The sequence below is a fragment of the Leptinotarsa decemlineata genome, unplaced genomic scaffold (genome assembly GCF_025532065.1).
Source record: "Leptinotarsa decemlineata unplaced genomic scaffold, Ldec_3_MD MMD2_tig00078422_RagTag_RagTag, whole genome shotgun sequence".
In the NCBI taxonomy this organism is placed as follows: Eukaryota; Metazoa; Arthropoda; class Insecta; order Coleoptera; family Chrysomelidae; genus Leptinotarsa; species Leptinotarsa decemlineata.
Window position 1 is genome coordinate 9383366 of NW_027412747.1, and position 13830 is coordinate 9397195.

Genomic DNA, 13830 nt, shown 5'->3' on the forward strand with positions numbered 1-13830 from the left:
TTTACCATTATAGTCGATTTCATTTTTTTATATCAATTCTGAATATTGTGACAATAATTTTGAAATTCATTTGAAAAATTATTTAATTTCAGACATGCATTAATATAGTCAAATATAAAATAATAACAATACATTTGAATTTCGCGCTAAAGTAGAGGGCAATTCAGAAGTATATTTAATATTTTAGATCTGAGTTCGTGGAAAGTTCAATATTTTGATCAGTCTATAAATATCATACATGTTAAAATCACTAAACATGGTTACTATTCTAGTTTAGTAACAGAATATCGATATTCTGTGCTTCAGTCTAGTAGAAAAATTCATATTTCCCTCCATCGACGACATTTTCAAGGTCAAACCCGCGCCAACCAATGAAAGAATAGGTCAAAAGATCGAACTTCAAAATAGGATGAAATGATGAGATAAATTTGTTGTTAAATTGTTGATCATTATCCTCAAACCAACATCCTCCAAATCAAATTCGCACAATCATCTTTGTCATAATGATGCAATTTTGAGGTTCAAGTTCGTTAATCGAAAATCATCCATTCAAAAACATTTTTTTCAAAACATGAGCACTAATGAGAATAATAATGAAAAGTGTGGGTGGACAAAATTTTCCGAAAGTAAATTGATTGAAGTTGAAAAGAAGATATTAAGTGGTAAGTTTTTGATAGTATTCTCATTGATATACAAAATTCAGAATTCAAAACTGAAAACCAGCAGGTAGTTACTCCACAGAAATCAAAATAAATTATTTTTCTACTATTCCGGATGATTTACCTGGTAAAAAAGGACATGACCAAGACTTCCTTCATATCGTAGTATTTCAAAGCAATTGATGCGTGATGAAATTAGCCAATACTTGATGAAAATCTATGATAACATATTGTGAGGTTTTCATTAAACAGTTTTTCAAACCAGAACATATGTTTCATTCAACAATAGCTTCTTCAAACGTGTTCAATGTACACAATTGAACATTTCAATTTATTTATATTGTTTTTACTTTTTTTATTATTAAATTCATGTTACTAGAATTCTGTAACTGAAACTTTACATAACTCCACATTATGTCCACTGTTTTCATTTACTGTAAATACTTAAGAGGCTTTGCAAATACTTTACTTAATTTCAATACCAAAATCAATATTCCTTGTATTCAAGGAATGTTAAGGATTTCATCATTGATAACTGTTTCTACTCAATTAATATATACTTTAGCAGAATTGCTCCTTAATTTCTCACCCTTAACTTTTGGATGCCTAGATCAAAATATATTATCCTTCTTTCATAATTGAATATTTCATATTTGGATTGTTTATTTTAATTAAAGCCTGTGTTTTATATGTAAATATGTGTATAAATTATGACAATGTCAATATCGATTGTATAAATGATAGAATAAATATTATTATTAATAATATTTTTAGTGGTGCAGACAGCCTATAAGACTTGGTTTGTGCCTATTGGATCTACTGTGGGTAAAGATGACAAAATTTGGACTGTAGTTGTAAATGGAGAATCCAAAAATACCCCATTAGTTCTGCTTCATGGTTTCGCAGCTGGACTTGGTTTCTGGTGCCTGAATTTCGATGCAGTAGCAAAAGAAAGGCCAGTATACGCCATAGACTTGTTAGGTTAATTAAAAGTTTCATTCATGTTAGAAAAAATAATTTATTGATATATTTATTAGGGTTTGGCCGTTCAACTAGGCCAGAATTCAGCAACGATAATGTCGAAGCTGAACAGCAAATGGTCAGATCTTTGGAAGAGTGGAGGAAAAAGGTAGACTTGGATAAATTTATACTATTGGGACACAGCTTCGGAGGTTACTTAGCTACGAGTTATGCAATAAACTATCCCAACAGAGTTAAACACTTGATTTTGGCAGATCCTTGGGGTTTCAGTGAACGACCTGCCAAGTTGGATATACCATTTTTTTACAAGATAATGGGTCTTTTGTTTTATCCATTGACTTATTTGAACCCACTCGCTACCGTAAGAGCAGCAGGACCCATTGGTATGAAAACTAGTTTATTTGGAAACAAACCTTTTGAGAAAAATTGATGTTTCTGCATATTGAAATGACCTTTCAAGATTGTTACTTTGTAGTTTAAAAAAATTGTAGGGTTCATATTTGGGTAAATATTGTTTTTAACTGCTCATGCTAGTTTTTGATAAAACTTCATGACTTATTTTTGTCTATTGATCATGAATCTGAAATCAAATCTTGGCTCTCTGATCTATTTATTGAGTTATAGGCATTCAGCGACTATTTCAGGGATTAACCTTGAAAAATAATAACTGAAATAATTTATTAATAACAAATTTAAATTGGGGTCCTCTAAAAAAAAGAAAAGTTTTAAATCAATTGAAAACCATCAATTTATAACATTATACATCGTATATACATGTCACTACATTTATCTATTATATAACTTTTTTTCTTAGAATTACCTATGTCAAGATCAAGTTACTGTTTTTAATAATACCACCTTTTCAAAATTCCAGTAATGACTGACTTTATTCATGAATACTAATATCCAAAAACAAGCTCAATAAGGAAATCTATCTTTGTATTCAAATATCATTTATTTATATAATGAGAGCAAGCTTTTATTAAATTAAAGTAAATAAGGAAATAGATAGGAATGAATAATCATTAAGAAAAACTTTACTAAGCCACACAAACGGCACTTGTGTGGCTCAGCTCACTTCTCCTCCAAGATGACGATATATTCAACACTTGAGAAAACGGTGCTATAAGTATCAAGAATCTTTTGATAGTGATATAACGTTCAATACCCCATTTATCAACATACCAAAAATATTCAGGATAATCCAAAATCTTTCACAAACTTATATTTCATAAAAGGTAAACTCTTGGCAAGTATATCAGCACACATATCTTGATTCGGCATATATTGAACAATCCATAATTTTTCATCAATCAAATCTCTAACAAAATGAAATGTATATTTGAATAGAAAGGGTTATATTTTTAGGAGTAATTTTTGGGGCATGAGGTTTTTTTTGGTCTTCTACTTCTCCATCTTGATAATCTTCCAAAGAAAGGAAGGAAGCAATCAATTTCAAAAGAAATAACTCTATACATAGAAGTGTAGATAATGCAAAGAAGTAACTTTCAGACACAAACTGGAAGAAAAAGCCCCCCTGAAACAGCTTTCTTCATGTAAACATTGAATTACATGAAAGAAAAATACTTTTAGCTGTTTCAGGAGGGCTTTTTCTTCCAGTTTGTGTCTGAAAATTACTTCTTTGCATAATCTACAAATCTCTGTATAGAGTTACTTCTTTTCAAATTGATTGCTTCCTTCCTTTCTTTGGAAAATTTCCACATTTTTTGTTTCAAGGTGGAGTAATAGAAAGCCAAAAGCTTTTGTATATCTAAATGTTTAGTAGGATTGTGAAATACTGGATTGATCAATAGTTTTTGAGCACTTTGACTGTCATTGTGTCAGATAATTTTACAAAATTTTCCAGTAATTTCGTTTTACAAATTTTGTAGAAATACACATTCCTTAGAGGCCTAAGAAATGACTATATATTCAGCCTCGGTACTTATAGCTATACAGATTTCTGTTTTGTAGATTTCCACAATATACCAGCTACTGGTAAAAATAAAACCTGAATTTGACTCTCTGACCTCAACAAAATCCTCTATATCTCTATCTTTGCGAAAAGTTAAAAAATAATCTTGCTTTTTTTTTTTTGATTATCAAAATACTTACTCTCTTAGCATGTGTCCAATGAGTTGCATTATAAGAAGTATTACATTTACTGAGAAAACTTACTGTATAACATAAATTTGGTCTGGTAACAACTACTAGATACATCAAACTATCTATAAATTTTCAGCATGCATATTTGAATTGAAATTTAAATTCACCTCCTACTTCGAGGTTTACACCAGCCGTGCGCAATCGTACCATGGCCATTAACACAACCTCCTTAACGTACAGATCTGGACGGGTCAGACCCGTGATAAATTCCATTACCACGGTTGGTGTTGTTCTCATGGCTCCTGTGATGTTTAAACAAGCCAGTCGCTGTATTTGATATAATTTTTGGATGGCCATTGCTTGTAGAACTTTCGGTCCCCATGCAATCGCTCCATACGTTGACATAGGTCTTATTATTGCAGTGTAGATCCAGGTGACCACACGGGATGAAAGAACCCATGCGCGTCCCACTGTCCTCCAACATTGCTCATAAGCCACGTATGCTCTTTTTGCTCTACTCTGTAGATGAGAGTTCCATGTTAGCTTCTTGTCGAGGATAGTACCAAGGTATTTCGCCTCTTCAGAGAAGTTAGTTTGCTTTTGAAGATTTATGGAGGTTTTAAGCCCGTTAAACTTCTTTTCCTGGTGAAAAGGACCATCTCAGTCTTCTTGGGATTGATCGACAGTGAGTGTTCCTTACACCATGTTTCTATTAATTAGAGCCCATCCTGCGCTCTATCGCACAGTGTGTTTACAAATTTGCCGGTCTGCAAGGTAACTATGTCATCTGCGTATGCAATTGTGTAGAATCCATTTTTGTTAAAGTGGTTAATTAGGGTATCCAGAACTATGTTCCAGGTTCTGGTGACTTGAAGGGGGAAAAGCCCTATATAGCCCATCTTATTTTGTCCTCATCAATTACTGTACTAGCATATTGCCAGTCGTATTGTGAGGGTGTTGTTGGTACATCCGTCCAGTTCGTTGTTCCAGGAAAGACAGAACCTGGGAAGTAAGTTTCCATAAGAATCTCAGCACTCTCCTGGAGGTTGGCGACTTTGTCGCCATTTTCCCTCGTCAGGATGCCGATACTCTTATGGTGTTAATTTGAGAGTGCCTTCTGTAGCACAATAGGCTCTCCAGGCTTCTCTTTGCTTTCGTCTGCAGACTTTTTTTATCTCTCTGAGGTTAGCTTGATATATACCCCAGTCCTCTTCGAGTCTTGTACGTTTTGCCTTGTTAAAGGTCGTTCTCGCTGTCTTCCTGAGGTGTTCCAATTCAGGGCACCACAGAGCTCCTCTTGAAAGTCGATTGTAGAGAGCTACATCCGTCCTCTTCGGGTCACGGGATTTTACAGTGGTCCTGAGATCCTGGCTTACCGTATAGGTTAGCCAGCGGTGATCTGACATAGAAATATGGTCCAATACTTGCCAGTCTTGGATTTTTTTTTGATATTTTGGCTGTCGTAAGCGTGATATTTATTAATGTTTGGCTACGGGCGTTAATAAATGTTGGTTCCGTGCCTTTGTTCAAGATTGTTAGATCTTTCTGTATTATATATTCATATAGTGACTTACCTCGGGCGTTGATATCTTTGATGCCCCAGCTCAAGTGGTGAGAGTTTGAGTCGCAACCCACTATGAGCTCCACTCTCTGGTTGAGGCAGTGATCCACTAGTACCTCCATTTCTCTGGTCGGTGGTAGGGTGGCTGCATCTGAAGGGAGGTACACCGATGCGATTTTCAACGTCAGATATTTGTTTTTTCCAACTGGACATTCAACTTTAACCGCATTGAGGTCTGAGGTGCTCAATTGTGCCATCGGAAACGCTCAGTATTTCCTAGGAACGTAGATAGCCGTCCTAGGTTGCTGGTTGCTTGGTAAGCTGAAAATTTGACCAGTTAGGCTACTGAAACCAGTAATTTTGGTCTTTATTATCCAGGGCTCCTAGATCAAAGCTATTGCCTCCTCCAATACATCAAGGTGGCGACATAGTGTTGCCGTTACCGCCTTTTTTTGTTGGAGGTTGCATTGTATTATTTTTACTTTTTTTCCAACGTCCTTGCCCATGAGACAGTTATTGGATTCAAAGTTACCTTTAGAGGTCCATCTGCACCCTCTCCTTTTCACCGGATGTCGTCTTGTGGACGTCCTCCGGGATCCAGAGTGAGGTTTTGGTAAGCTTTGGGAGCTTATCCACACTGACGACCGCAAGTGATGCCTCCTCCCACGGCTTAATAATAATAATAATAACTTTATTCGTCTTTTCGATCATTTACATGAAATAAGACATGTCATAAGTAAAAATATAAAAATTATATAAAACAATAATAACGGTACACAGTATAACATAGATCGAACACTTGAAACAGGTACTTAACTATATACATATATAAAAATAACACAAACACATACACACACATAATATTAAATTCTAAAAAAGGATTTGAAGCTTTATATCTTCTATTAATTATCTGCGAGCGCTTTCGACAGTTGGTAGTACTGTCATCTTCTGGCACTCCTCAAACACAGCAGTTTGAGCAGTGTTCTACTATTTTCCTATCTTTCATAAAAGATTTTATCTATTCCAGAAGGAACCCTCTAATGCCAATGTTATATAACTTACTAACCATTATGTCACTATTTACTGAATCAAACGCCTTAGCCTTATCGATTTAATTGTAAATAAACTCGAATTTTCTAGCAATAGCAGTCTCAACTGATCTAACTTTTCTAAAACCATGTTGATGATCGGTTAGAATCTTGTATTTTTCGAGAAACGCAATAATTCTATTTGCTACTATTTTTTCAATAACTTTAGATGGAATACCAGTAATGATATTTGGCGATAGTTATCTATATCTTCATGTGAACCCTTTTTATGAATAGGAATAACTTTGGCTGTTTTGGAGACACTCGGAAACACGCCTTCCATTATAGAGTGATTCATAAGATTCAATAGAATTTCAGATATAGATGGAATGACATATTTCAGAACTTTTATTGTTATATCGTCTAGGCCACTCGATTTTTTATTTTTTAGTTTGGTTATTGTTGAAACTAGTTCAGGTTGTAGCACTTAATATTCATTGTGGCTTTCTTCAGCCACTCTAGCGTCACGTCGTTATCGCAGACCACTCTGATGATTTCACCAGAGTATGTCCACGACTTGAACGTGGGCGCTTTGCTGTTGTTGCTGGAGGCGGAGAAGATGATTTTGTCCAGCTCCTCCAACAGTTGTTTTTTTTATGAGACTCTCTCATTCTGCGGTAACCTTACCGTACGGGTTAGTCTCATCTATGATGGTTACCTTGAGGTATCTCAAGGCGGCCCCCACGAAGGTTTTGAAAGGTGCAGCGACATTACTGTCGTTGCGCAGCTTCTTCAACCTTCTTGGGGTCCCCTCCGTGGAGATACTCGCGTGAGGGCGCTTTCCTGCAGTGGCAGCCGGTTCCTTGGCTTTTTACAAGGCGGAGCTCTTGACGCCCGCCGCAAGAGGTGCCCTTGTTGTTGGAGATGGAGTGGGAGAGGGGGAGGGTACACTCATAGTTGCTGTAACTCCTGCCTCTTTCGCTCTCTTTCTTCTCTTGGCCTCGGCGCCGCTAATACGCTTACGCCTTGGCCTTTGCATTACATCGCGAGGTGGTCTGCTATGTCCAGCCTCATTCTGAGTGGTAGCTTCGGGTGAGCATTTCTGTTCACCCCAGCCTCGGGATGTGTTGTTTTTTATTTGTTTTGTTTGTGTGTCTGTGTTCATGTGTGTTCCCACGAGTACCAAGGGAAGGGTTGGTCACCTCTGGCAGAGCCCCGCATTACCAGAGGAAGGCTAATTACAATGAGGCTCCGCCCGGTTCCTCAAGGGAATCGTTCGCATATCACCCTGCGGCCATTCAGCTGTCGGCACGATTCCTTACACCTTAGCTTGGGTAGGCTGGTCCGCGGTGGCATGTTTTGCAGGGCTTTTGGGGGTTATAGTTCCCCTCACCCTACTTATTTCTGCCACTGACCAGGAGTCGGGCAACCCTGTTCGTAAGGCCACATTGTCTTCCCGGACAGGGCCTCCAGTCCCCTGGCCGTTCCCCTATCCGCCACCTGGAGACGCGCCCGATAGGTAGCCCAACCCACGGGAACAATCTAGCACAGCGGTTCCCAACCTTTTTTCACTGCCGTACCCCTTGAGATAAATTTATTTCAAATTGTACCCCCAAGAAAAAAAAGTTGCAAGAACATTATTCATGGAAAGTAAATATTCACGCAAGAGTTTTTTTTATCTTTTATTTGACAATAAAGTTATTGTTCCAAAATTAGGACTATTTATGTTTCTAATAAACTTCGTAAATTCTAAATACCAACTGTAAAAAAATAACAAAGTAAATACAATGTTTCTTATCACGAAAACATACTAGAATTAGCAAATAAGTTTATTGAAAAAAAGAGGAATCAAAATTATTCTTAAAACAAGTCAAAACTGTTTTAGTGTGACCCTTGGGCCTGTTTTGTTGCACATACTATTTTGATATCAATATCAAAGGTTGATAAATACACTCTTAAATCAGGACTTGCATTCAGCTTATTCCTATACTTATTCTTAATGAAAGCATAGAAAGAGAACGATCTCTCAACTAGTTCTGTGTTTGTAAAAGGAAGTAAAACCAGAAGGGCTTGTGTGGTCCATATTCATCCCTAATGCTCACCCAGAATTGTCCAAAGGGTTTCTTCTTGAACTCGGACTTCAAGGAGGAGTCACTTGAAAGTTCTAGGAGCTTTTCCATCTCATGAACGGTCAATGTAGCAGTCTTGACGTTTTCTTCATTGAAAGGATCTGCAATCCAGTTCTCTCCGTCACCTCGTTTAGGAAAATACTTTTTAAGAGTCCTTCAGGTGCAAGCTACTATGTAAGCGAACTATGCGAGCACTGACTGACGGTACGGTAGCAGTGCATTGTGATAGATAGTGGCTAAGTGAGTGGGGGAGGGGGAGCAACAGAGGGCGAACTGACCTTGACGAGCGAGCGTGAGTCAGACCATCGGACGATTCGGCGCGCCAGTACTGTACTGTACTTTTCAACCACCACGTACATAACGTACGACAAACACATAAAGTCCGCCATTACCAAATATTTTCGGCGTACCCCCAACCAGGTCGTTGCGTACCCCCAAGGGGTACGCGTACCCCAGGTTGGGAACCGCTGATCTAGCATATTAAACCTTTTCAATATCTGATAAATATATTCTATCTGAGATGTATAATTCCTTTTGATTTATTCGTAATGTGCTGTGTCTAATAACATTTGGAGAAAATGTTTCAAAAGTTTATACCTTCTTTTTATATAAAACTTTTAGCCACTAATCTGGCCCTATAACTTACGTCACCTTCACTATCAAATTTAGTTTCCAAAACCCACTTATAAGCCAAAAATAAGTGGGTTTCAAAATACAATAAATTATACCGGTTCCAAGGTTTTACCTATAAGTGCAGGAAAGATCAGACCCTAACAGCAAAGTTTAAAAAAATCTGTTTAAAATCTGTTTTTTCCGTTAACCAGCTGTCGCGCCCCTACGAACCACAACCCTCAGAAGTCGAAACTTGTGCGAGCTAAGGATTAATGAGGTCTTAACTTTTAACGTGTGATTCCTAACATGGTTTAGACGATAGCAAGTGAAGATCGATCGGCTTGGCGATTCAAAAAACACACCTCAATTGAGATTTCCACTTGAAAGTTTACAAAACCGCGACACGTGTTTCACTATACGATACCATCCTCGGGCGTCACAATACTGTTTTTATACATTCTGTGTCGTGCTTCCATAGACCCCAACTCAGCTTAACTGCATGTATGAAACCTTCGTCTAAGAGAAATATTATTATTACAGTTGCATTATTACAGTTTTTATTACATTTCTAGGTCCTTGGTTGATACGAAAAGCAAGAAGAGATATCGCAGCGAAGTATAGGGATGTTGTTGAAGATACTGAGGTTATTACAGAGTATATTTATCAGTGTAACTCTCAAAATCCAACGTGAGTTGATAGAAAATATATTATTTATTATTTCATTTGCAATTCGTATTTAAAGGGGCGAATCGGCTTTTCAAAGAATGAAAGAAAATTTAGTTTGGGCAAAAAATCCGATGGTTCACAGGTTTCAAAAGTTGAGCAGAGATACGCCAGTAACTATACTGTATGGAAAAGAATCTTGGATAACACAAATACCCGAGGAAGTCTTCAAAGAGAAAAGGCCAAATTCCTTCATCAAAGTTGAAGTAAGTACTTGCCTATATAATTCCGAGATCAATTTATGTAAAGCGTTCAACATTGACAACATTATTATTATAATCGCTCGAAAAAAAAAACGAAGGAGGCAATATTGTAACAGAAAAATATGCAATCGCATATTTTTCTGTTATCGCATTTATATATATTCCACCTTAGGCAAAAAATGGCAGACAAGATAAATAATAACTCGAACTTCTCATTTGTCTCTGAAACTGTTCCAAATTTTTTGGTTCTTCTCCCCACCAACAGAAATGAGTTCAAAGAGGTTATCAAAGAGCTGAAAACAAAGAAGTCCTCTGAAATTGACGGTATCTGTTCTGAAGTCCATCTCCTGTTATATCAAGAAGCCTTTGGCATTCATTTTTAATAAATGTGTGGAAAATGGTTTACAGCCAATAGCTCTCAAAAATCCATAATAACCTCATTATTTAAAAAAAGTGATGAAACAGACGTTATGAACTACCGATCCATATTACTTCACTATACACCTGAACAAAGTATTTGAAAAGATATTAAAAAAATGCAAACATTGCATGTCTCAAAATATAATATTAAATCTGACTGTCAATTTGTGTTTTGCAAAAAATTATCTACTCATGCCTATGTGTATTACGTTTTTTCCCGTGGGTAGATCAATAATTGACTACAATGAATAATCAAATTTAACTTTATTTCACTTCAAATACGACAAACACTTCAACTAAAACTTCAACTATTATTTGAATGTCTACTGCCTTACTAGGTCACTTCGCGTACCGCACTGTAACGTCAACTTGACTGTGTGAATGTCTATCGCCTTACTTGATCACTTCGCGTATCGTGCTGTATCTTCCACTTGACTGTGTACTCGACTGTCTCGATACGCTCGCAGCCGGCGTTTAAATATCATAATCGAACATCGTAGAAATTTCGCCGAAATTCTTGCTGCTTCTTGAGCGGCAGGAAACATTGGGCATTCCCGCGCTCTTAGCTACGTTACGTTTGGTTTATGGTTACCAGTGACGGCCGGCGTTATTTCCTTTCGGGCATGATCTACAACAGTATTCATTAACTTGTTGAAAGCGTTCGACACAATTGACTACAACCTTTATGCGCTTGCTTCCATCATATCTTCCCAATTGTTTGTCCTGTTCTGCCACATTTACCTTCTTCAAAAAAAAGATACTTTTCAAGTATTGAATTCAAATTTGTTTTTTGCCATTCTGAACTCCTCCAGGTCTCTATTAGGAAACAAAACTTGTTGCTGAAGATGTGTAAGGCAATGGTTGTTTGTGCATCTAAATAGAAAGCAGAAAAAAAGTGTACCGTTTGTTGTCAGCAAATAAACTTATTGGGTTTCTGCTGTTTTTCATTAGATCGTTGATTTATAACAGAAAAAAGGGTTGGAGACAATATTGTTTTCTTGACAAACACCAGCATTGATGTTATAGGTATCCGAGAGAAAACTATCGATGGCTACTTGTAAGCTACTTGAGAAAGATGGGGAGCCACGAACAAAAGTCCTTATGCCAAACACAATCAGTGATTTTACAAGTAGAAATCACAAATCAGAGTTACTTAGTATCAAATTAAAAAGATAAATGAGAATCAAAACTTCGTATGTTTATACCACTTTGTATTTGTAACTAACATTAGTTCAGTTTCGTCCTACAAGGACATTTTTAAACGAATACAATAAACTGAAATGATTAACAATGTATACCCTTATTTACCCGTAAAGCCACTGTAGGTATTAACAAATGGTCCTTAGTGACTTTATTACAGGAATTTTTTCCACCTGTGATAATGTGGGTACACTAGTCTGAAAACCATCGAATAGACCAGCTCAATTTGGTCATTTAGTAGGTTACATGTGCAATTCTTATATTTGTGAATTTCCAAGGATTCCAAATAATTGAGTTTCCAACCCTTACCTGCATAGTGCAAGATTTCTGTATCGTTTAGATTTGGGAGCTTGTGGTTGCATTCCAAGGAATGGTTTGAATTTAATATAGTGGACTCCATGCTGTTCATAAAAGTGGACTAAGGGTTGAGCCTATTGGTAAACCTGATTCCTGTTCATAGTTACTACCAAGTAGTTACAGCTACATCCATCAGTTTATCAAATTAAAATTATCATTTTTTAAAAGATGAAAGATAAAGATGTCTTTGGGTGTAAAATTTAAATTATAACATAAAGCTTGCTTCTTTTTTTTGATGTTGTACCCATATTAAAAATCATTTTTTATAAACGGTTGAATAATTAATATAATCCTGTAATTAAAAATAAAGAATCCAGTAATCTCTGAATAGTCCCGAATACGTCCCAGTACAGACTCTTGTAGCACTCTTAACTTTCTTAACCCTACTGATACTCTTTTCCCGCACAGTGGAACTAAAGTAGTATCTCTCGCACGGGAAATGCACGTCGCAAGGAATTGTTCTAGTTTTAGTGTCCGAGAAAAGTAATCAGATGTATTCTACCTATCAAATTTTTCAATGACATTTCAGATTATACCAGATGCAGGACATCACATCAACGCTGATCAACCAATGCTATTCAATGAAGCTGTCTGCGAAACATGTAAACAATCTGATATCTCCGGATACGTCATTGAAACTGAAATGACTGAGGGAGAAGAAAAAGAAGTGGAGGAAGAAACGAGAGAAACTCTCAAAAACAAAATAGATCCAATATGTGAAGAGAATCTGCATAATTTACAACTTAGTAACAATAAAATATGATAAGAGTAATATCATAGATTTGGAAAGCTTTAATTTTCCCAGATATGTTCACTTCTCAGTATTATTTTGATTTCAGGGTAATATGATGCTTGGATTAAATATGTGAATGACACTGTGGTTTTATTCATAACTAGATATTTATTTATCAGTATAGCATTGTTGTACAAGCAAAAAGGAAATTTACGAGGGATGAAAAATTATAAACCAGTGCCCTATTGCAACCAAAGTCTTTATCATAAGTATAGTGTGACTGATTTAGGTGAAGCAATAATAGTAATAACTATCTTTATTGATGAAATGCAAATAGGGGAAGTTGATAATAGTAACATAAATAAATATGCACAAACAGTGCGGACGTAAAAAGTCTTTCCCACCTCTCAACTTTTGAAAGGGACAAGATATGAAGGTCAAACAAAATTTATGTAAAAGGTCTCATTTTTAGTATTTTGTGATAAAAATGACAGTAGTGCTGCATCACTTGCCGCTGTGGAGGTACCATAGACTTTTTCCAAACAGGAAGAAGGCTTTTGTGATACCTAATTGATATAGTATTTTTTTATTTGTTTTAGGAACCTGCAAAAAACATAAATATCCTAATTTCAATAAAAAAGATATTCAAAACTCCCCCCAGTTCATCCCAGTAAAGGTTTTCACCATTTACTTTTTTACATTATAAAATGTTTCTGAGGTAGTTTTTTTAGGAGCGCCTCTTATTCTATTCACGAGGAATAGACTGTGTGTAACATATATTTTAGATTTGAAAAATCCTTACAAACAAATCTAAGCGTCTTAACAGGTATTCTGGTGGGCCATTATGAGGAATCACTTTAGCCTATTCACAAATTTGGATAATTGACATCTAGCAAGTATCTATCTCATCATGATATAGAACCTTATCTTGCTGAAACCTAGTATTAGTTGAAAACTCAATTGAATTAAAGAAGATCAGAACTCATGGCTAGAATAAAGGTGCTTGGAATTACACCAGAAATATTTCATAATGTAAGAAATGAACTTCATTATTGTCAAGAAATGATTGGTGAACATTCAATTATACACTGTTCAATTTATATAAACGGGAGTGAGTC

General features: G+C 36.2%; 1 protein-coding gene across 1 annotated transcript; it reads left to right on the plus strand.

The window, feature by feature from the left end:
- The first annotated feature begins 381 nt into the window (after nt 1-381).
- Nucleotides 382-12854, plus strand: LOC111507323 ((Lyso)-N-acylphosphatidylethanolamine lipase). The gene is made up of 6 exons (XM_074186461.1): nt 382-662; nt 1434-1640; nt 1697-2023; nt 9649-9763; nt 9819-10005; nt 12509-12854. Exons 1-6 carry the CDS (start codon nt 572-574, stop codon nt 12740-12742), a joined length of 1161 nt encoding a protein of 386 aa, XP_074042562.1. The 5' UTR covers nt 382-571; the 3' UTR covers nt 12743-12854.
- The last annotated feature ends 976 nt before the right edge of the window (nt 12855-13830 follow it).